Consider the following 24,197-nt stretch of genomic DNA (forward strand, 5'->3'; position numbering starts at 1 on the left):
TGGCCTCAGCTTGGAGCTCTCATCTGGAGGCAGGGATGGCAGAGTTGTTTTGATGGTGCAAGCAGAGAGCAGTCTGGCTATGACCTCTGCCGGCCCATCCTCCCCACCCAGTACCCGCCCAGCACCAACGCCCCGGGCACTGGCGCCGGCTTGGCTCACCCCACAGCCAACGCTCCCCTCTGAGTGCCGAAGATGAGCAGCCTGACTGCCTGATGAAATCCTCCTGCAAGGACTGCCAGCAGTGTCGAATCCACTCCAGCCTGAGTGGGAGCCGGGAGGCAGCCCCTGAGCCTTGCCTGTTCGCGGGGCCCCTCTCAGAAACCTTCTCCAGAGACCGGGCCATTGATTGGCCTGTCCCAGGCTGCGGGTGTGGGCAAGGGATGCTGTGGGCCCCTGAGAGCTTCCTGTTATCTCCGTCTTTGCCTCCGCAGGGGAGCTGGGCCTCCTAGATGCCTGCCTGGTGGAGCCCTGGTCCTCCAGGTTTAAAATCAGTCTGGAGGGCATATCAGTAGACCTCACCTTGCTATGTCTTGGCTTGGTGAGGGGGACAGCATATGCCAGAGGAAATGTGGAGAATGTGGAATGACTGTCAGATGCAGCCAGCAGAATAAGTGGTTTTGGCTGAACTGTCTTACTCCCACATCCTTCCCCAGGGATCATTGGATTTGAACCTCTCCTTTATCTGTTTGGGGTTGGGGATCTCTTCAGCAGTTTGGGCATTGCCTCCTATTGCCCTGGGTCACACAGGGTCGGTATATCTTTTGTTGTTTTAAAATTTTTGTTGTTTTTCCTTTGGGTTGTGTACATTATGTTAATCCTTCTGTTAACTTGCAGAATTTCTCTGAAAGAAATTGGTTGGCAAAAATTAAACTGAGTCAGTGTACTAACCTAAAAAAAAAAATCAGTCTGGATTAACTGGGAGGGGGGTGGGGATGGGGGTGTTGGTGCAGCTCAGGTGGGTGGTCTCAGGGTCCAACCGACCCTGTTTGCAGGACCCCAAGGCAGACTCACCTCCTTAGGCAGAAAGACAGACAGACAGACCAAAAAACACCTGTCTCGGCAGCCATTTCTTCCCATCTCTGCTCCACTTCAGCCTGTGTATCAGCCAGGGCAGCCATAAATGGCAATGAGCTGTCTGCAGCGTGTGCCTCTGGCTCCTGGGGGCTCCAAGAAGCCTCCTTCCGAGCCCCTCTGTGCCCTGCAGCCTCCTACCTGCCCCCTCTGACACCCCTCCCCTCTTGGCCTCTGGGGGACCCCCGTCTTGGGCTCCTGGCCTTGGCGAGACTGTCAGGAGGCCATCCCTCCACTCACCTCCACTGATGGAAAAGCTGAATTAGATAAGTAGCCCAGGGACTTCTCTGGTGGTCCAGTGGTTAAGACTGCATGCTCCCAAAGCAGGGGGCATGGGTTCAATGCCTGGTTCGGGAACTAGATATATAGGCTTTGGTATTTGGTCACCTGATGCAAACAGCTGACTCATTGGAAAAGTCCCTGATGCTGGGAAGGATTGAGGGTAGAAAGAGAAGAGGGTGTCAGAGGATGAGATGGCTGGATGTTATCGCTGATGCCCTGGACATGAACTTGGGTAAATTCTAGGAGATGGTGAGGGACACGGAGGCCTGGCGTGCTGCAGTCCATCGGCATGGGGTCACAAAAAGTCGGACATGACTAAGCGACTGAACAACAACTATATATATATAAACTAGTCTCTAAGACACTGGTTGGTGAGCTGACTGGGGTGTGGTCTCAGCCTCGGGCGTGCTGTGGGGGACCAGCATGGATGAACCTCTGCACTCAGTCCTTCCTGCCTCCTGTCTTGCCAGCGCGTTCCCATATACTGCTCCCAACTGCAGCTCTTATCTTCTTTCTCCCCATTTTGAAATTCCTGGTGGCTCCTCAGTACCTTGTCCCATGTGAGTTCTCTGGTCCCGGCCCTGCTTTCCTGGCCTCCCACACCCTCCCTGCGGTCACAGCAGATGCCAAGGAGTCACTGAAAAAGCCGTGATGTTCCAGGCCTGGCCAGCTCTTCTCAGACCCAGCTTAGGATTCTCATCCCTCCTGGGGCCTCCCCCCGCACCACTCCGGCTCAGCTGAGCTCTGCTCCTTAGCCCCCACCCAGGGATCAAACTTGGGCCCAGAAGTGAGCGTGCTGAGTCTCAACCACTGGACCACCAGGGAATTCCCAATAAAATCCTTACTGAAACAAAACCCTCGACAGTTTGCACACGGTCTCACATTATTCTTTTCATTCGCTGTTAGGCACACAGCTCACCATCTTGAAGCGCAGAGCTCTGGACTGAGGCTAAGAACTCCCACCTCCAGAAGGGCTTCCATCCTTGTCTCAATCGCTCTCTTTCTGAAACCTACCCCTCTTATTGTCTGTATCAGCTCTTTTGGTTTTTTGGGTTTGCTCTGTTTGTTTGGGGTTATTTTTTGGCCACACGGCATGGTTTGCAGGATCTTAAGTTTTCCAACCAGGAATTGAACCTGCACCCTCCGCAGTGAAAGCGCTGAGTTCTAACTGTTGGACCACTTGGGAAGGCCCCAGCACTTTTGTTTTTCTGCTGGGTACACACTTTTTATAAACTAAGGGCAAAATGCAACTGAATGGTATTTTTTTAACTTTTCTTTTTTTTTTTAAATAATGGAAGCCTTTCCATTATTCTGTTATCTAAAAGTCCAGTAAGTAACCACCTCCCGGAGCAACCCCCCACTCCCCATCCCCGGCTGCTGAGCAGCTGGTATGTCAAACAGGCAACAGCCTCCTGGCAGAACTTGAGATGTTCTGGGCTTGCAGAGCAGGATGTGAGTGGACAGTGATAGTGGTCAGGACTTTGGCTGTTGGTGACAGAAATGCAGCTCAGGTGAGCTTTCGGGGAACCAGGATTTGAGTCCCTCACATACAGGGGAGGCTGGGGTAGAATGACCTTGGGGCAAATCACAGCCAGGGACTCTCCACCCGGTGACCCTGGGTCACCCCCAGCTCCCAAGCTCTCAGCTCTGGGACCAGAGGTTCCTTGTGCCCAAGCTGAAATCGGGCCCATGGTTCATATCCGCCTGTCAAATCCATCACAGGGCATGGAGGGGGTGGGGTGGTCTGACTGCCTCTCTAGCAGTTCCCACCAGGACCACAGGCTTCAAGGAACACCTTTTGAAAGAAGAGGGTTTTTGTGCAGGCAGAAAACAGTAAATGGCCAATTCAGTAGTGTTTTCCAAACGTCAAGTCTCACCATAAGAAATCTATTTAAATTGCACCCACGTTTATACAGTCACAGAAGATTTTTAAAACGGTATCTACCTCTACCACACATACACACACACCACTATTTGTCTTTAATTTAATTCTGGGATACAGGGTGCCCCCAAAGTCTTGTACAGTTTTAAGTCTTAATAACTTAAGAAGTGTAAATGCTACAAACCTACAAAACACATTGGTTGAGTATTTACTTATTTAAATTCCTTTTATACTTAGTTTCCTGACATTTGAATGCTGTGTTTTTCATTTTAAGTCTTTGTAAGTGGCAGAATCCAGACAGACAGGGCAGCTAGAGGAGTCTCCTCTGGGCACCTCAGACACCAGGTCAACCTCCCTTGAGGTCACATCCAAACTGTCACGTGTGCATCCAATCCCATAAGATCACAGGGCTGAAATCACAAAGGCAATCCCATTAGTCACTGATCATCCGCCCATGAATGTTTTTTCAAAGTCTGGAAATCAACTAGAGCCACTGGATGGTGGTATTATATGAGTTTGGATAAGAAACATCAATATATTTTAAATGTAAATAACTTTTCAAATGTCATTTTGGGATATGTTTGGAGCACTTGTGCTCCTAAAGTTATTAAATTTTAAAACCACACTGAGACACTGGCTGCACATTTTTAAAATACTAGTAGCAACCTCTAAATTGCTTTCATGACCCACCAATGGGTCACAGCCAGTTTTTTTTAGATTTTTTTTTTTTTTACATGGGCCATTTTTAACGCCTTTATTGAATATGTTACAGTATTGCTTCTGTTGTTTATGTTCTGGCTTTTTGGTGGTGGAGCATGTGGGATCTTAGGTCCCCAACCAGGGATTGAACCCGCACCCCTTGCATTGGAAGATGAAGTCTTAACCACTGAACTGCCAGGGAAGTCCAGTTTTGAAAAGCAGCACACTTCAAAAGTCAAGAGCAAAATTCAAATGTAGACCAGCCTTTCCCTAAGGGAGTGTTGGCAGGTCAAGTGACGCTGCGTCCCTTTGGACTAAAGAGGTCTGCATCAGTTCTTGAATTTCCCCTCTTGCATGGCAATTATCTAGGTTTATATCTTTCCTACTGGATGGTGAGTTCCTTCACAAAGGGAGTGTGCTTGCTTTTTTGTTGTTTTTCCTTTAACCTTCGTGTCCTTCTCACACAATAGGAGAATTGGCCTCCTCTCTAGTCTTGATATTGGGCTTATTTCTGGGCTCCAGCTCTTAGATTCATCGGTTTTTTTTTTCTTTTTCCCTTCTTTCTTTTCTTAGAGGAAAATATAGGTATAATAGCCTCAAGCTCACTGTTCAGCGATCCCTATGTAGCATTTTTAAAGTGCAGTTCATGTGTATTATTAGAAAATCCAAATTATACCGAAATGGGTAAGATGGAAGGAAAGGCTGCCCCCACCAGCTCCTCTCTCCAGAGGCAGTCTCAGTTAATGGCATCTTGCATGTGCTTCTGGAAAACATTTTCTCCGCATTTATGAGTGTATGTATGTGTGTCAGTCACGTCTGACTCTTTGCGACCTCATGGACTGTACCCGGCCAGGCTCCTCTGTCCATGGAATTTTCCAGGCAAGAATACTGGAGTGAGTTGCCATTTCCTTCTCCAGGGGACCTTTCTGACCCAGGGATCGAACCCATGTCTCCTGCTTGGCAGCCGGATTCTTCACCACTGAGCCACCTGGGAAGCCCCCGATGGTGCTGAGCTGCATGTAAACTGCTAAGTGGAGAAGAACCAGCTCCCACCTCCCAACCTGATCCTCCTAGAGGCATCTTGTGGGGTCCATCAAGAGAGAAAGTTACAACAAGAGACCCAAGGGAAACCTTTTGAGTTTGCCACTTACAACTGGCTTTTTTTTTTTTTTTTAATATTAATTATTTTGTCTGTGCTGGGTCTTAGTTGCAGCATGCGGGATCTTTTAGTTGAGGTACATGGGGTCTAGTTCCCTGACCAGGCATTGAACCCGCTTCCCCCAGAGCATGGCGTCTTAGCCACTGGACCACCAGGGGAGTCCCATGACTTGCTGCTGGGCTTGTGCAAACTTTGTCTCCCAGCTTAGCTTGCTCTGATTTGTTGGGGAGCCTGCCTGCCCAGTTTGCAGAGGCTGTGGACCACTGGACCCCCAGGACTCAAAGCCTGAAGGCCTGGGTCTGGTTTGTCAGCTGTGCTGCCTCGTCCCCTGTGGGGCTGCCGTTCACGTCTGCGCTCCCCTCTCCTACACCTGCCTGCTCTGCCCTGTCTGCCGCTGGGCTTACTGGGTCCTCTCGCCGAGCCCTTCAGTCCCTCAGCTCCACCACCTCCCTCTCATCCTCCAACATTCCTGCAAGTTGAAGTCACTCCTTCCTCTCCACCAAGGCCATCCCGGGACATTCCTTCCAGCCTGCTGTTTATTTTGTCCGTGCGTCCATGGGAGAGAACTGGGCTGAGGGAAGTGGAGTTCCAATTTTGGGAAAATGTGATCTGAAATGGTCAGGGACGGAGAAGAGGTTGGAGGAAGCAGAGATGGAGACTGTGAGTGCAAACACGGCTGCTCTGTGACGCTCGGCAAGGCCTGGATTCCAGAGACCCCACCAGCTTTCCTCTCTTGCCTTTTGGGTTTTGTTTGGTTGGTTGGTTGGTTTTTTTTTTTTTTTTTTTTTTGGCTGCACTGGCTCTTTGTTGTGGCATGTGGGCTTTCTCTAGTTGTGGCACACAGGGACTTCTCTCTAGTTTTGGCACACCAGCTTCAGAACGTACAAGCTTAGTTGTTCTGCAGCATGTGGGATCTTAGTTTCTGGACCAGGGATCAAACCGGCATCCCCTGCATTAGAAGGTGGATGCTTAACCACTGGACCACCAGGGAAGTCCCATGTGCCTTTTGTTCTACTCACTATAGTGGGAGGTGGGAGGTGCCCAGTCCATTTATCAAAGTGGCACCCACCACTTGACCCACTTGGAAAAGGTAAAGGAGCCAAAGTGTCAAGGTCAAAAACATGGGTCCTTGGCCTAGAGCCTCCCCCCCATCATCTCGGACAACTGACACTCACACTGACATCCCTGTTTCCACCTGCTGTTGACCGTGGCCCCTTCTCAGGAAGGACCTCCCAACGACGCTCAAAGGACAGTGTGGGTGCTGTGTGTGATCAGGCTGTCCCTGGGCGGCCCTTGCCTCTCCCAGAGATGTCCTGTCCATCACTGCCCCACATCTCTCCTAACAGCAGATCCAGGGGTCAGGTTGCTTTGACCGAGGGGTCAAACACTGAATGATGGTCAGTTCAGTTCAGTTCAGTTCAGTCGCTCAGTTGTGTCCGACTCTTTGCGACCCCATGAACTGCAGCACGCCAGGCCTCCCTGTCCATCACCAACTCCCGGAGTCCACCCAATCCCATGTCCATTGTGTCGGTGATGCCATCCAACCATCTCATCCTCTGTCGTCCCCTTCCCCTCCTGCCCCCAACCTTTCCCACCATCAGGGTCTTTTCAAATAAGTCAGCTCTCCGTATCAGGTGGCCAAAATATTGGAGTTTCAGCTTCAGCATCAGTCCTTCCAATGAACACCCAGGACTGATTTCCTTTAGGATGGATTGGTTGGATCTCCTTGCAGTCCAAGGGACTCTCAAGAGTCTTCTCCAACACCACAATTCAAAAGCATCAATTCTTTCTAGTCCAACTCTCACACTCATACATAACTACTGGAAAAACCATAGCCTTGACTAGATGGACCTTTGTTGACAAAGCAATTTCTCTGCTTTTTAATATGCTGTCTAGGTTGGTCATAACTTTCCTTCCAAGGAGCAAGCGTCTTTTAATTTCATGGCTGCAGTCACCATCCACAGTGATTTTGGAGCCCAGAAAAATAAAGTCAGCCACTATTTCCACTGTTTCCCCGTCTATTTCCCATGAAGTTATGGGACCAGATGCCATGATCTTAGTGTTCTGAATGTTGAGTTTTAAGCCAACTTTTTCACTCTCCTCTTTCACTTTCATCAAGAGGCTCTTTAGTTCCTCTTCACTTTCTGCCGTAAGGGTGGTGTCATCTGCATATCTGAGGTTATTGATATTTCTCCCGACAATCTTGATTCCAGCTTGTGCTACTTCCAGCCCAGCGTTTCTCATGATGTACTCTGCATATAAGTTAAATAAGCAGGGTGACAATATACAGCCTTGACGTACTCCTTTTCCTATTTGGAACCAGTCTGTTGTTCATGTCCAGTTCTAACTGTTGCTTCCTGACCTGTATACAGGTTTCTCAAGAGGCAGGTCAGGGGGTCTGGCATCAAAGAGTAAGCCGGGTGCCTGGGTACTGACCCTTCTCCTTGTCTTGCAGGAAGAGGAGCAGGAGCTGGACAGTGAGGAGGGTCCACCGCAGGCAGGGCCTGAAGAAGAAGACGGTGAGTGGGACCCGGCCTCCAGGCTGCACATTGCTGCCACCCCCCCCACCCCAGGTCGGCATTATCGCCTCTGGCTGTGGGGGCTGGGCTTTGCCATGGACCATTGGATTCCCCAGATGAGGATTCAAGTGGCTAGATGAAGGGGAGTGGATGGTGGAGGGGGAGAGGTGGGGGAGAAGGACTGAGAAGTTGGAGAACACTGAGGTCGGAGCCTGCTCCTCTCTGACCCCTGCCTTCTCACCCATCTCCCTGCCCACCCGCTTTGCTCTTTTGGCCATCGATTTTCCATCTGTACAGTATGCGTGCATGGATGCTGAGTTACTTCAGTCGTATCTGACTCTTTGTGACCCTGTGGACTGTAGTCCATGGGATTCTCCAGGCAAGAATACTGGAGTGGGTTGCCATGCCCTCCTCCAGGGGATCTTCCCGACCCAGGGATCAAACCCGAGTCTTTTATGTCTCCTGCATTGGCAGGCAGGTTCTTTACCACTAGCACCACCTGGGAAGCCCATCTATACAATATGAGTTATCTGCAAATACGGATGGCCCATCACTGACCTTCTATTTCCTGTGGTGCCTAACTCCATTCTCATCCTCACTTTGTGCATTTCATGTTTCTCTCAAATGCCTCGGACCTATTTTACAGAGACTAAAGCCACTTTCAGGGCCGCCTCTTGGGTTCTGCAGGTTCAAGTTCCCTGGAGAGGAAACGTCTGATTTCCAAGCAGCTCTAGCTGACCAGCCAGACCTGTGTGGCCATCGGATCCAAGGTGGCCAGGGGAAGAGACACGGGGTGACTGGGAGCCTCAAGGAAATGGAACAATTCAGACTTAACTAGGTGGAAACAATGTGTTTGCTCTGGGCACCCACAGGGACCAGTGCCCCAGACAGATGGGACCCAACACGGCGGAGGGGGGGGCCTCTGCTGGATCTGTCATGTTTTACTTCTTTATTTAAAAAGAAAAGGAAGAAGAAGAAACTGAAGCAAAAATAGCAAAGTGTCAGCACTGGTCAAATCTATATGGCATGTCCCCGGAGGACTTATTACTTTCTGGACTTTTGTGTACATTTGAAATATTTCAAGATTTTTTAAAAGGGGTACTGTTGTTGTGATTTTTAAGTCAACAGCTGGCAGGGGCCCCAGAAAGAGAGGGCTTCAGGAATGCAGTAACCAGGGCTGGTGGTGTGGGCCAGGCGGCCAGGGTTGGGCTGGGGCTGGGGGAGGGGGTGTGTGAGGAGGCTTCCCCCACCAGGAGGCCCGGCAGGAAAGGGCCTTGGGTTTCTATCCAGACAGCTTTAGAGGAAGGGGGGTGGGGCAGAAGGCTGCGGGGGACGGGGCTTGGGTGGGGGTGGACATCAGCCCCTTGCCAGGGGCTCCCCTTCCGCTGCTGTCCTGTCCCTGCCACGTCACTGGATCCTATTAGTGATTTGGGAATGCAGAAGGCAAAAGCTGAGGCTGCTGGTGGCCCCGGGGGGCCAGGACACGGGGAGGCTCCGCAGACCCCTCTTCTGGAACACTGTCAGACATTCCGCCCCACACCCAGCCGTGTGCAGGGTCGCCGGGGGCCCTCCCTCCCTATCCGACTGCTGCTCCTGGACCTTGCCTGTCCCCCAGGCCACCTCCCGGCAGCCCTCTGGAGGCCGAGGCAGGAGAGGCCCCCGGCCCTCTGCAGTGAGCAGTTCCGCTTGCTAATTAATTAGCGTTTGCCAAGGCGCCTTCCCTAAGTGACTGGGCGGATTCACAGAAGACGGCCCACGAGGAAGTTCCCCTCCCCGGGGGGCTCTCACGTTGAACCCCTCCCTGGTCTAGCCGCCTTGGATGTGGCTGTGTGTCCCTCGATCACCATATGGGATTAAGCGAAAGCCTTTTCAAGTGGTTTGTTCTCTCCAGCTCGGGAGAAGCATCATCAGACCCGCCCCACAGATTGAAACCTTCAGCAGTACCCAGCTGGCAGCATTTTTCTGCTTTATGTTTCTAAAACATAGCAACATTATGACCTTGATGTCGAGGTTAATCAGTTTTCTTTGTCCGTTGCCCCTTCCTGAGGTCCAGAAGCCAGCATGGCTGCGAGCTTGTTCTGATAATAGCTCCATGTGATTCTGCCCCTTGGCAGGTTCTTTCCTGACCACCAAAGACCCCTGGCCCCTCAAACGGTGGCCCCGAATTGCTCAGCTTGGCTCCCAGATCCCCAGATGTCGCAGTCCAAGCCCTGAGCTGTTGGAAGCTCCCAATGCTGCGGGCCCTTGGCTCATCAGCCTGAGGGGAGAGCAGCTGATGGGAGCGGGGTCTCCAGGGAGAGGGACGGGCTCATCCGGTCTCAGCACCAAGCCCCAGGCCCAGCTCACCAAGAGGAAGAATGTGCTCTTGAATTCTGCAGTACTTGCTGAATGAATGAAGAGCCAAGTGCAGAGTGAAGAGCAAAAAATATTCAGCTGGTCTCTGCATTTCCCATACTCAATTCTTTATACCTTAACAGAAATGTAATAAGGCCCCCCCCCCGCCCCGGCGCCTCGGCTGCTCATCTTGTGTCCCCCTGTCCCCTAGCTCCCTGCCACCCGGCCTCACTGGCTTCCTTGCTTTGCTAGATCCGTCTCCCCAGACCTGCAGCTTCACCTGAAAAGCCCTCCCTGACAGCCTTCCCTCTGCCATTAAACTTCCAAGCAGCGCCCTCCCCACCTTCCTCTCCCCTCCCACTGTCCTTTGCTGAAGAGCTCTCAGGACCTACTGAAAACTCTGCTATTCTGATTACTCATCTTTGCCCGCTCTATACTTTCTTCCCTGCTAAGCCCCCAGCACCGAGCAGAGTGCTCACTGAATATCAATATTTGCTGAATGAATGAAGAGCAAATTAATCCCTGTCCAGACGTGGGGTGAGGGGAGTGCTCAGCCCTGGGGGCCAGATTCTCCTGCAAAGTCAGTCAGGTTGTGGTGAGAGCAAACACCACCCCCACGACAACCCCCGGGTTCTGAATTTGCATCCAGAACCTTCTTCCTTTGGCCGAGAGAGAACGCGAGGCTCAGAGGCTGCAGCCCTTTCCTGCCTGGAGCCCCGGCCAGCCTGTCTGATCACTGGGGACAACCGCCAGCTGGAGACCGTCTGGGTGGCCCCAGGGCAGGATGTGGAGGTGTTTGAGATCCCTGACATTTGAGTGACATAGAACAGAACCGGAAAATAAGACATCTGTGTGGGAAGGCGATTTGCTGGTCTCTGCGTTTCCCATACTCAATTCTTTATACATTAACGGAAATTAGATAGGACAAGCTGTTCAGCCTCGGTCCCCCAGGCTGGCTGGAGGCTGTCTGCCCCTCACCTGCTGAGCTGAAGGACCATGTAAGGGCACTGCTTCCCGAGGGAATGCTCTCCACTGGACACCCGGCCAGGAGAATGCTCACAGCTCTTTCCTTTTCTACCCTGCAGCCTTCTCCCCACATCACACATGCCTGTTTTTCTCTGTCCAGACCCCCTGGTACACCCTCCCAGGCCTCTAGAACTGCCCTTCTGTACATTCCAAAGCAGCTACAAGGTCTTACAAAGGCTGCTCTGGGTTTGGCAAGCCTGGGAACACCCATTCAGTAATAAGTACTTTAAAATATATATGAAAATGAAAGTCGTTCAGTCGTGTCCAACTCTTTGCGACCCCGTGGACTATACAGTCCATGGAATACAGTTCATGGAATTCTCCAGGCAAGAATACTGGGGTGGGTAGCTGTTCCCTTCTCCAGGGGATCTTCCCAACCCAGGGATCAAACCCAGGTCTCCCACATTGCAGGTGGATTCTTTGCCAGCCACCTGGGAAGCCCAAAATATATATATATTGTGTGTATATATATATATATATATATATATGTATTTGGTGGTGCCAGGCCTTAGTCGCAGCATGTGGGATCTAGTTCCATGACCAGGGATTGAACCCAGGCCCCTCTGCATTGGGAGCTCAGAGTCTTAGCCACTGGACCACCAGGGAGGTCCCCCTAAGTACTGGTTTTAATGACCTATTTAAACACGCCATGGACAAGCCCACATCATCCCTTGTCCCATTGTGGGCTGGATGCGTTTGTTTTTTTTTTAATCACCGGTGGGAGGAGGGGCATAGAAGGCGCCTGCCGACATGAGGCTCCTAGAGGGCAGGGTGGACATCCTCAAGCCCAGAAGACCCAGGACCCCGGCAGGAGGGTCGCCGGTCCCTGTTGCAGGTCCTTGTTACCCGGGACCCAGGGAGAGGCAGGGAACGCAGCACCCAGGCACAGCCTGCTTCCCAGAGATAAGTGCCCTCTGTCTGACCGTGTAATGAGCACAGCAGCACTGGGGAGGAAGGATCAGGATGGGGGGAGAAAAGCCCCGGGGACAGCTGTCTGGCCAGAGCCCTTAAGGGAGAGGGGCCGACAGGCAGCTCGGAGGCCCAGCCTGGTCTTGGGAGAATGCCTGTGTGCCGGCCAAGTCGCTGCAGTCGTGACCAGCTCTGCGACCCCGTGGACTGTTAGCCCGCCAGGCTCCTCTGTCCATGGGATTCTCCAGGCAAGAATACTGGAGTGGGTTGCCATGCCCTCCTCCCGGGGATCTTCCCTACCCAGGGATCCAACCAGAGTCTCCTGCATTGGCAGGCAGATTCTTTAACACTAGCCTGGGAAGCCCCTTGGGAGAATGGATGGAACCAAATGGCCTGGGGGGGCTGGTGTGTGTGTGTGTGTGTGTGTGTGTGTGTGTGTGTGCGCGCGCGCGCACGCGCGCAGGTTTCATTCTGGCTATCTCATCCCCGGTTCAAGTTCCTAAAAAGAGTTCCTGAGTGGAAAGGATGTGGGGAGATCCTTCCAGACGCAGGCCTGGGGTGGGCATGGGGCCCCGTCTGCCCCTCTTCCAAGCGGGGAGCCCTCTCTGGCCCACATGGTTCTTTGGAAACTAAGGAAGGGAAAGGGGACTAAATTTACCAGAGAGCCCGGCACGCTAACCGGCTCTACTGGGTGTCGTCTCTGCAGGGGGCGAGGCCTTCTCCTTCAAATACAGCCCTGGGAAGCTGCGGGGAAACCAGTACAAGAAGATGATGACCAAGGAGGAGCTGGAGGAGGAACAGAGGTAGGCCGCCCGGCCCTCCTCCGGGCTGCTCAGCTTTCTGGGGTTCCGGCGAGCGAGCGGGAAGAGGAGGCGGGCCTCCCACAAGCCACGCCCCCACTGCCCCATTTCCGTTTTAGGGTTTTTTTCCCCCCTGTCCTGGCTCCATTTCCCCCAACAGTACCCTTGGGAAACTGGAGGAGCGGGTGACAGGGAGGAGGGAGGGCGGCAGAGCCCTTTCTTGCCCTCCCCCCCGCCCCCACCGAAAGGGGGAAAGCAAGATGCTTGGGAAGAGCCTGGAGCAGATCCGGCTGTTCACAGTACACGGAGAGTTCATGACAAAACCAATCCATCACTTCAGGACAGAGCACGATTCTTTCTGCTCATCCGCCTGGCAGCTAAGCGCCCCCGCCCTACCCCGCCAGCACCCTCCAGCTCCCCCATTCCCACCCTCTCCCCAGCACCGGGCCAGCAGTCCTTTTTTATCTGTTCTGCTCCATGGAGCTCTGAGGCAGCTGCAGCCACGGCAGCAACTCATTTTTAGAACTGGGTTCTTCCCCCGCCCGTCGCCAGCCGGACACCCACGCTGACGCATGGGCTTCCCTCCTAAGGGGCAGCGGGACAGCGGGGACGGGTCAGGGGAAGAACCGGTGGTCTGACAAAGGCCAGCCTGTGGCCTGGGGTCCTCTTGGTTCAGGCACACATCTCTATTAACAAATGGGGGCGTGTTTCCTGAGCCCAGTAACCCGGAGGGGCTGGGCGATCACTCCCCACTGGCTACCGCAAGCTGGATTCTAGGGTCAGGAATGGAGGCTCTGTTATTCCAGGATCTAGATTCTATTATTTCCAACCCACCCAGCATCACTCAGGAGTCAAGAAGGTGCTCTGCCCACGAGAACCCCTTTTCCCCTCCTGGAGCTGCCGCCAATCCTTCCAAACCTGACCTGGAAGGCTCTTCACCCCGGGGTGGAGGGGTGGCAGGGTGAGCCCGGCCTGGGGGAGGTGTCCCCCCACTCCTTGGTGCCCATGCGCCGCGGCCTCTGGGTGTGACCCGGTTTGCTGCCTTTATATTTCAGGATTGAGCTGACTTCTGACCTCACTTCCCTGTAGCAAGTTCCTTAGGTCCTGAGCCACAAATATTCTTGCAAATCCTTTTGGTAAGGAGATTGACTTCTTAGATTAGTGGTGCCTCCTTCATCCTGTCTGTGACTGTCCCCATCACGACTGTGATCTAAATCTCTCCTCCTCCGCCGCCTTCATAACCGATTAATTCATTTCTGTGCACCCGGGCCGGCTCATTCTCATCTAGCTCAGGGCTCCTGGGCCAGGAGGCCTCTTTCCCACGGCCCAGGGATTCTTGGAGGCCCAAGTCCCTCCTGGACCTAATGAACCAGCTGCTTGGAGGACCAGCGCCCCCTTGTGAGCCTGGGGGGAAACTGTCCTCCCGACAACGTGGTGTTCACCCCTGCAGCCTTAGTCCTACCCTAAGAAAGCTCCAATACTTTGGCCACCTGATGCAAAGAACCGACTCATTGGAAAAGACCCTGATGCTGGAAAAGATTGAGGGCAAGGGGAGAAGGGGGCGACAGAGGATGAGATATTAGATGGTATCACTGACTCAATGGACATGAGTTTGAGCAAACTCCGGGAGACAGTGAAGGACAGGGAAGCCTGATGTGCTGCAGTCCACGGAGTCACAAAGAGTTGGGCGCCTCTTAGCGACTGAACAACAACAAAAGAAAGAACAGTGCCCAGCAGAAACCCTGTGCCAAGTTGTGGGTCAGGCGGGTGGTTATGATCAGAGCAAGGGTTGGCAGAGGACTACGGCCCTGTTTTTGTAAATCCAGTGTGACTGGAACCCGGCTGCGTTCATTTGTTTTTCTGTGGTCTGTGGCAGCTTTTGCACTGCAGGGGCTGAACTGAGCAGTGTCAGAGGGACCGTGGGGCCCATAAAGCCTAAAAGAGTCAGAACCTGGCCCTTTCCAGAAAAGGTGTGCAGCCCAGCGTTAAGGGTGGAGGGGGCTTGACGTGCCTGTGGGTCCCTCGAAGGCCCCTGTGGGCAGAGGCTGTGGCCAGAACCCCGGCCTTATTCTGTGTCTGCTGCAGATGTGAGGGACCATTAGAAAGGGAAAGGCCAGTTAGCCGACTGGATGGCAGGATCAGGCTGGGGTCAGACTGCCACCGTCTCTGGGTTCACAGCTGGGACGTCGGGCAGGAAGAAGGAAAGTCCTTCCTCCATGGTGTCCAGAGAGCAGACTGTGTTGGCCGGGGGGCGGTGGGGGGGCGGTGGTTCTTTCCCGGCTGGATCTTTGGGGCTCTCCAGATAAGTGCTGTTCTGTGGGAGTGGAGACTGCCCGAGTACGGCTGTTGGGGTGAAGGTTTCTCACCTCCTCACCTGCAGGCTTGGTTATCACAGCCCTGCCCAAGCTGAGAAGGAGGGACTGGGGGACTTAGTGGCCCGTGAACACGGTCCTCCCAGGACGGGGCTGGAGTTCATGTTCATTTTCATTACCGCCCCTCCCAGCATGCTCCCGGGGCTGCCCCACACATCTGCCTGTGGGGCCTGCTTGCTGTCTCCCTGCAGGTGGTCAGCTGCACGTGGTCCCTGCACGTGGTCAGCCCCCTCAGTGCTGCACGGGGCCCCATGACACCCACCCTTCTCGCATGGTCCTCGCATGGTGATGCTTGGGGTTGCAGAGGCTGGCAAGTGTGGCTTTGTCTTTCCATCTACAGCGAGATAGATCCTCTGGGGACCAGGAGAGCTGATGGGTTGAGACAGCTCTGGTCCTGGTTAGGTTCAGAAAACTGCCTTGGGACTGTCAGGGTGAAAAATACCGTGAAACCACTAAAACCACAGGCCAGTGAAAAGTGTGTGCTCTTCTTTGACTGTCAAATTCTAGTCAACCAAACTCTGCTTGTTTCTAATTCCTTTCCTGGCATTCAGGGTCCCCATCACGTGGCAAGCGGGTTAAAAGCCCATGCTGCAAATTCTTGACTTTAAATTCACTAAGCCGACCAACAGAGTAGTATGGGTCCCCCCGCAGCTCTTCTGGGAGGTGCCACAGGCAGCCTCAGAACGTGGCTGGGATGGGGGACTTGCAGGTTGAGACTGCTCCCCACAGCAAGACACTGCCACTCACCCCCAAGGCTAGTGAAACTGGCGAGCTTGACTGGCTTCTAGCTTGGCAGCAAAAAAAGAAAAAAGGGACCATTGGGCACTCTTTTTGTTGTACACCATCCCTTCTTCCCATCTTCTGGACCAGGGAAAAGTGGAACCCAGGGGGTAGACCAGCTGGCTCTGATAATCAGGACCCAGGACTCAAGCACCCACTCCATTCTGAATGTCCCCAGGACTGGCCTGACCCTTTTGGAAGTGAACACCACTCTAGTAGATGATGTTTTGAAATGCATAACTGGCAAGGGTGAATGGATCTTCTGTTCTCTACCTCCTGACGTGTCTGTGAGTCATCCACCAGCATGAATTTCTAGAAACACGTGCTGGCTCAAGTCCACATGAGGGCGCCAGAGGGATAAAGTTGGATTCCCCCGGGGCTCCCTCAGCGCTCACCTGGGTAAAGGAGTGCTTGACTTGTCCTTTAGAAAAGGTGCACACGCCATTTGCCTCATCTGGGGAGTACATGTCCTTAGAAGCCACTGCCCCCAGAAGGGAAAAAACCCACCTAGCAAGGACAGGAAATAATCCTTGGTGAGAGGACCAGGTTAGCACAGCACAGAGCCAAGAATCTGACCCTGGCAGTCTGACCTGCCTAACTAAATACAGGTGAGGCCTCAGCCCACCCACCTACATATGGCTGCCCGGCTCATTGACACTTGGGGGACCCTCCCCGCCAACTACCTGCTAAGGGACCCTCCCTGTTAAACAAGTGAGCCCCAATCTGCCCAGCTACCTAATTGAGGACCCAACCTGCTCAACCGCCTACATGTGAGATCCAAACTGCGCAAATACCCAGTGTGGGACCCTCCCTGCCAACTACCTACAAGTGGGCTTCAACCTGCTCAGCTACCCACATGGGTACCTGAACCCCCCAAATATCTAAGTGAGGGACCCTACCTGACCAACTAAAGTCTGACACTCACTGCCAACACTCTGCAAGTGGGACCTGCCTAACTGTCTACTTGTGCAACTCGACCCGCCCAGCTCCTGCCTGTAGGACCCAACCTGAATGAGGGCCCTGTCCTGCTCAGCTACCAGTGTGAGCAACCCCTACCTGCTCAATTACCCACGGGTAGCACCCAACCTGCCCAGCTACCTACACATGGACCCCAACTTGCTCAACTACCCACAAAGGGACCCGACCTGCCCAGCTACTCAAGTGAGGGATCTAACCTGCCTAATTACCCACATGTGGGTCCCAGTCTGCCAACTACCTACAACTGGGCCCTTGACCTGCTCAACTATCGGTGTGTGGGCCCTGACCTGCCCAATTATCTAACTGAAGGTCCACCATGACCGACTACCTACAGGTGGAAACTTAGCTGCGAAACTACCAACCCGTGGGCCCCTATCCGCCCTACTGCCTAATTGAGGACCCTCCCTGCCTAACTACCCATGTGTGGGACCCCCAACCTGCTCGGTCCCCCACACTTGGGACCCTCTTTGGGACTGCTTAACTGCCCGTTTGTGGGACCTGAACTAAATACATACATGAAGGACTCGATCTGCCTACTGACCTACAAGTGGGACCTGTTGGCCTAACTACCCACACATGGGGCCTGACCCTCTTCCCGGTAGGCCTGGCGGAGGGTCTCAGGCTGGCTTTGGTTAGAGGGCCATCCTGCTGCCGGTGACGAGAGGCAAACTCCCCTGGGGTCTGAATCCTAGCGTCTGGGCTGGCTTCTGCAATTCCAAACGTTCCCCTTCCTCACCCTATTTCCCCCCTTCTTTTCCTGCCATAGGATGGTATGAGTGAAATCAATGATCTTTTCCCCTTATTTCTCTTTACAGAACCGAGGAATAATGAAGTTATCCTTAGGCTCCTCCTAAAGGCTTTTCCTTTTGGCATCTTAAAACTTGAGCGATACAGTGGAAGCCCCAGAGAGGAGCAAGTGGGCTCCTGGGGTGCATTTTCCTACATAAATCTGCCAGGAGTCGACCCCCCCCTCCAGGACTTTCCTTGGCTGGGAGGGTCCACAGTGCCTGGGGTGATCCCTTGCAGAAGCATTCCTCCCTGTCTGCGTGGATTGCTTTGTTTAGCTGAAGGATTTTCCTGGACTTTTATTTTCCTTGTCACTCAATGTTCCTGTTGTCCACACACCCTTTACACCTGAGATATTACCAGTGTCACCAATGCCATCATTTTAAAATCAGTATAGTTTCATCCCAGCCCTTCTGCTTTTCATCAGCGAAGCCAAACCAAGAGAGACATTGAGGTGTGATAGACACATGATGGGGCGCTGCCTGGGCCCACTGGGTGCTCAGGGGGGTCGACTGCCCTGCTCCCCGTTAAGGCCCGCTTCCCCTCTGTCTTTAGCTGGCTGGATTGGGGGGTGAGGGAGACAATGGTTGAAGCGTGGGCAGCAAAGCACCAGAACCAGCTGTTGATTTCCTCTGGCCCTTGCCCTCCACTTAGAGCAGGCTTGGATCCAGCCCTCTTGTTGCCAAGAGGCCTTTTCACCATGTTCTTACCAGCTCAGCTGCATCTTCACCTTCACTTTAACAGAAGCAATAATGATAGTGTTCGCTTAAAATAGACGTTTCAGTTCTGCCTTTTCCTCGGTTTCATAGATGAGTTAGAACTTCACCAGATCATCAGATGGGGTCCGAGATCTGTTTCTTGGAATTTTATATTGGACGATATTTATACTATACCAAAAACTAATCTGCAGTTTTTAGATTTATTGGTTAAAACATTTTTTAAAGCACTAAGTTTATAGGAAAATTTCTTTTTTTATCTAATGCAAGGCTGGGAAATGTTCAATGTCAGTTTCCAGGGCATGTTACATTCCCAGGGACCTTCTCCTCCAGGTCTAGTACTTTAGGTTCATGGGTTTAGGACAGAATAGGGAACAAAGGAAGAGCCACACAGAACCACGTAACAAATAGCAGATGTGCTCCTGTGAGCGGCCCCTGCCCCACACAGCAGTAGTAAGAGATGTCATTGTCCAGGCCAGTGTCTGATTAAAAAAATAGGTGACTCTCTCCAGGTTATGAAGTTTGTCTGGACACTTTCTGAATGTGGCTTGCAGGCACCAAACCTCATGTACTCCTTATGGCTTGGATTTCTGTATTCAGCCTTTGGTCCAATAAACTTTGAGTAGATGGTCTTGATTACTGCGTGTTTATTTCCATTTTGCTTTGTCTTTCAAAAATAATCTTTTTGAACCCATTAAAATTCGAGCTCGCTCTCTCTCAATTGGTGCCTGTTACTCTCCAGCAAAGTACAACATCCTAGAGACACATGGGAGGATTTGTGTTCCTTTGGGGGGTGCCCACTTGTACATCTGAATTCCATCCAAGGAGCTCAACTCACAGCCTCTTGACCCATCGTATTCCTTTCTTCAGGCAGTAGGGTACCGCAGACTTCCCACAGGTTCCTTCTCCTCTGGATAGGAAAGTGGATTGTAGAAATAACTTCTCTAGGGTGAGTGAGAGAGGCTTGGATGTGGGACTTCAGTATTTCAGCTTCTAGCTGCTGCTCTAGTCAGAAAACCAACGACTTGCTGTTTGGAGATAAGGGGTTATTGCAGAAAGAATATGTTAGGACAAGTGTAAGACCAGACATGGAGTGGGAGCCCCCTCTAGGCAGGATAGAGGTGCCAGCTGGGCAGTGCTGTGCCCTGCAAAGCCAGGGTGCCCAGAGCCTGTGCTGAGGCCCTGCCTCCTGGTGGGTCTGCAGGGACCAGAGCAGACCTGCTGTTTGCTTGACACCCTCTGAAGGTGGCCTGTGCCGATCTGCCGGTAGAGTGTGGAGGGAGGAATCACAGAAGCCTGAAACTGGCGTGGTGAGCCCGTGCCAGCAGGCAGGGCCGAGCCAGGCTGACGGCACAGCAGGGCAGAACCAAGAAGAAAGCAGCCCGCGGCAGCCGACCGTCTCCCCGCCCTTTCATGTTTGCGCTGCTGGGAGGTGTCCTGTGCTGGTCGGATGACATGGCCCGGCTTCACAGAGATGACAGACATCACTCCCAGCCCCCAGCCCCCCAGCCCAGGTGCAGTGAACATAAAGCTGATCTCCAGCCAGGCCTGTTCCCTGGTAGGAGGGGCAGAGCCCCTGGAAAAAGGCGCCCCTTCCTCTGGGCAGTGAGACCCCACACCCCCACTTGCCCCTGGGCCAAGCACCCTGTGCACACATCTATATGCTCCCCTGTTTCCCAGCCAATTGTGTTGTATCTTCCTCCACTTTTGGCTCAGCCGTCTAAACTAGCAGCCCCCAACCTTTTTGGCACCAGAAACTGGTTTCGCGGAAGACAGTTTTCCCATGGACGGGGGCCGGGGGTGGGAGGAAGTGGTTTCAGAACGGTTCAAGCACATTACATTTATTGTGCACTTGACTTCTATTATTATTACATCAGCCCCACCTCAGATCATCAGATCCTGGAGGTTGGGGACCCCTGCTAAACGAAGGCTGTTTCTAACATGTCTCTTCCCAGGCTCTCCAGTCACCTGTGGAACACCTCTCCTTCCTTGTGGCCCACCCCCCAGGAGATGTGCAGTCAACATTAAAGGGAGGCCCATGGGGAAGTGCAGTGACAAGAACCTCAGTGATAACCTGGGGTCCCCAAATCTCCAGGGCAGACCCCAAGACTTAGTTTCCAGTTAATAGAAGGCTCTTTTCTTTTTTTTTTTTTTAAGACCAAAAGAGCTCCTGTGTTAAGAGCGGGTTTTGTCTTTGTTTCATTTCCTTATTCTGACTCTACGGGAGGCACAAGCCTCTGTCTCTCCCTGGCTTGGGAGCATCTTTTTCCTCTTTATCCTTTCTTCTTGACAGAGTTCAGAAGGAACAGCTGGCTGCCATCTTCAAGCTCATGAAGGACAACAAGGAGACGTTTGGCGAGATGTCCGATGGTGATGTGCAGGAACAGCTCCGGCTCTACGACATGTAGGCCGCCTCCGCCCGGCAGGACGCCGTGACAGCCGGGTTGCGAGAGCTGAGCCGTGACAGCTGGGCCACGACTCTGCCCCCACCTGGGACCCACACCCTTGCTATTCTCAGACTTTTGTAGGCTTCCCTTTATCTTATGTACATAGATGTAGAGATGTAGCATATACAGAGTTTCTCAGTTCTTGCAGCTTAGATATCATGTTACAGGAGTCAGGATAGTTGTCCTCAAAGGAGAAGAAAACATCCCTGAGTCCTTTGGCTTCTGTTTGCTGGGGAGGGCCCAGCTGTGACATGGGTTCCCCTTTGAAACTGTCATCTGATCCAAATTAGATCCTAGGCAAGCAGCTGCCCAGAAGGGCTGGCTCGAAGCCTCAGCTCCCCACCCTGCCCGCCCCCCCAACCCAGCACACAGTGTGGAAAAGATTCAGGGATGCTGTAAGGAGGAAGAGTATCAGGTCCCGCTGCCCGAGTATCACGCCTATTAACACTACACCTTCCTCTGCCTTGGAAGAATTTCTGGAAGCTTCTGTCACTGTTTGGGAGCAAGCCATAGGGGAGCATCTCTAAAAAAGTAAAAAAAAGTCTGATTCAAAGACTCACCTTCCATCCTGGAACAAAGCAACGGTATCAGAGTTGGGACCCTCTAATAGTATCTCTTATTTAACCATGACACTTACTTTATATATAATTAAGATTTCTGTGAGGGCTCATCACGCACCTAGACCTGTGCTAGACACTGTCAATAGAAATAAAATACGCAGCACAGTCTCTACCTTTAGAGAAATTAAAGTCCTATGGAGGAGAATTCCCTGCTGGTCCAGTGGTTAAGAGCCGGTGCTTTTACTGCCGAGGATGTGGGTTTAATCCCTGGTCAGGGAACTAAGATCCTGGAAGCTGTGAGGTACAGCCATAAACAAACAAATAAAAATCAAGACCTTTGGAGAAGCCAGGTGCACATGCAGGAGAAGAAAACCTCACCAGTTAGCATTCAATAAAATGCCAAAATGACCTCATGAAGAGTGTCTGGACCACCTTAGCACATCAATAAAGTTCTGTGAGTCAGTGAATGCACAATGATGACAATAAGAGCGGTTCTTTAATGCTGTCCAGATCCTGCTTCTGATCACCCCACTGGCTGAAAAATCCATAGCCAATTGAGTTAAGGTGGGATTGCTAAAAGGATAACCTAAGAAAGTTCTTGAAAATATTTTTTATTTGCTGAAATAAAACTAAACACATGAAAGTAAAAGCAGCAGTGGCGTTTTACGAACCTCAATTTAATAATTATCACGGGGAACACAGTGAACTTTCCTTCCCCCTCTCTTGCTTTTTAGAGTTTTTCCCAGACCCCTTCCCCCATCTGTCACAGTAATTGCTTTAGCTTCTTTGCTGACAGTTCACAACAGGAGGGTTTGCTCTCTGTGTTTGTTGTTATATCCAAATGTCAGTATTTTTTTCTTTTTTAAAATATTATTTTTATCTTTTGTGTCACTGCTGTTTTAAAATGTTATGACTTAAGTATTGTTTGTTTCCTCTCTCGTGTCCCAGGGACCACCCCCGCCCCTCCACAACCAGGTTGTTTTCTACCTTCCTGCCCGCCCTAAATGCATGTCAGCAGAACTTGCACTGCCATGCAGCCACTTTATGTCTCTTTCCTCGCTTCCTTCTTCCAGTCCTTCTCTCATTTTATCAAACAAACAAATGAGTTGTGGGTACTTGAGTCAAAATTCTTATGACTACAGAAAAAGTACATTGAAGGAAATTGTCTACACTTGGTTCGGCTAAGATATTCCAACTGCAAAGAACTGAAAAGTCCAACTCAGTTATCTTAAATAAGAGGAGAACCAGGGCATGAGAGGAGTCCAAAAGCAGAATGGCTTCAGGTCCAGAAGAGACAGGGCCCAAGTTATAACTCTCTTAGCTTGGACTTCCTTGCACTGTGGGCTTTTGTCACAAACCAGCTCTCTTCATGGTTGCAAGATGGCTGTAGGAGTTCAGATATCACGTTCAGAAGCAGGAAAAGGTACATTTCTTGCTTGTGTCTCTAGGAGTAAGGAGTAAGGCACCTGAATCAGGTGCACCAACTGGCCAGAATGTCATGTGTCCATTCCCTCATCAATCACTAGCAAGGAGATGGGACCACCATGGTTGGCTGAGATGCCTGGGACTGGAACCAGCATCCCCTAAGCACATAGTCATGCAGAGGAGCGGGTCACTGAACCTCACTGGGGCTCTGTGAGAAAGGGGTAGTGTACAGATAGACAGGATCACTCTGTCACCTGATGGTGACTTGGAAGCCAGTGTCTGAGTGCCCAGCATACGTGACACTCCTGGGTAGTGGTTCTGTTGCCCAGGCTCTGCGCCTCTGATGTTCTGCAGAGGCACTGCAGGCTTGCTACCATCATTGGGTGACTTTGATGCCATTTCCAGATAAGACCTGGCTTCTGTTTATATGATTTCTGTCACTTCATCTGCTTCACTGGGACACCACTGGCCAGAAGAGTCCACTTAAACCCATTTTCAATTGACATCCATATGTCCTACCAGATATCAATATTGCTATAGATCAGGAAAATCGAAGCCCCTTCAGGAAAATGTACTTGCAGAATCAGAACTTGTTCTTAGAAGCTTCTGGGAGTCAGTGCAACAAACACATGGCCTTCTCTGCAAGCTGAAAGCAAAAGGAAACAACCATAAGCGTCTGGAGGAAGAAAATTAAATTCCATCAGGGCCATTGCATTGTCCTTAACAGAGAACCTTGCTGAATTTTGGACTTCTGCCAATCTCATAGGTCATAATGTTAGCTCAATAAAATTTTAATTTGCATTTTTCTTATTATGAAAAAGTTTGCACGTCCATTTTCCCTGGGGCACAATTTCATCCGGTCGCTAATCGCCTACATTATATACTCTGAGAAACCACACGCCCGCAGATTGGACCAATCACTTTCCAGGGCCAATATCCCTTGCGGCGCCTCAGTGGCTCAAGCATCTGCTAATCTATAGCGAAAGGCGGAGCCCTTGATTGCCATTGGGTACCGCACCCTCCCGTCGCTCCCCGCCTCCCTCTGAGGCGGGAAGTCCCGTAAACCTGGTCGCATCCCGTCGGGTTTCCTCAATGATTGACAAGAGTCTTTGTCCAATAAGGCGCGCAGGCTGCCACATCCCGCCCGCGCGAGGCCTTGCCTTGCTCCTCGGCGGTGGAGGCTGCCTGGGGCCTGTTCGGGGACCGGGTCTCCGCAGAGTGCGCGCCCACAGGGTTAACGTCGTCCAGCGCCTCTCGGTGGCCGCGCCCACTGGGCTCAAGTCAGAAGATCCGTCCCCTCACCGAGTTCCCTGACGCTTAGGAGTGCGACCTGGCGACATGTCCCGCCTAGGGCCGCTTTCCAGTTCCCTCCTGAGGCCAGGCTCCGGCAAGTGAGCAAGCCGACCACCGTGTTAGACCCATAATTCGAAGATGAATTCGAGCCGGTCCCTG

General features: G+C 52.1%; 1 protein-coding gene across 2 annotated transcripts in view; it reads left to right on the forward strand.

Moving 5' to 3' along the window:
* The window catches only part of MXRA7 (matrix remodeling associated 7), a 32,598-nt gene extending 10,629 nt beyond the window's left edge, over positions 1–21,969 (forward strand). Inside the window, exons 2-5 of one of the 2 annotated variants that reach the window (XM_043905420.1) lie at positions 7,549–7,612; positions 12,588–12,684; positions 13,737–13,817; positions 17,627–18,949. In XM_043905420.1, the coding sequence (XP_043761355.1) occupies positions 7,549–7,612; positions 12,588–12,684; positions 13,737–13,770 (195 nt within the window). In that variant the 3' untranslated portion in view covers positions 13,771–13,817; positions 17,627–18,949. Of the gene's footprint in view, positions 1–7,548; positions 7,613–12,587; positions 12,685–13,736; positions 13,818–17,626; positions 18,950–20,606 lie in introns of those variants that run through there. The other variant, XM_043905419.1, reaches the window with a different exon arrangement.
* Positions 21,970–24,197: the final 2,228 nt, after the last annotated feature.

This window comes from Cervus elaphus, chromosome 5, assembly GCF_910594005.1.
Source record: "Cervus elaphus chromosome 5, mCerEla1.1, whole genome shotgun sequence".
NCBI classification, from domain to species: Eukaryota; Metazoa; Chordata; class Mammalia; order Artiodactyla; family Cervidae; genus Cervus; species Cervus elaphus.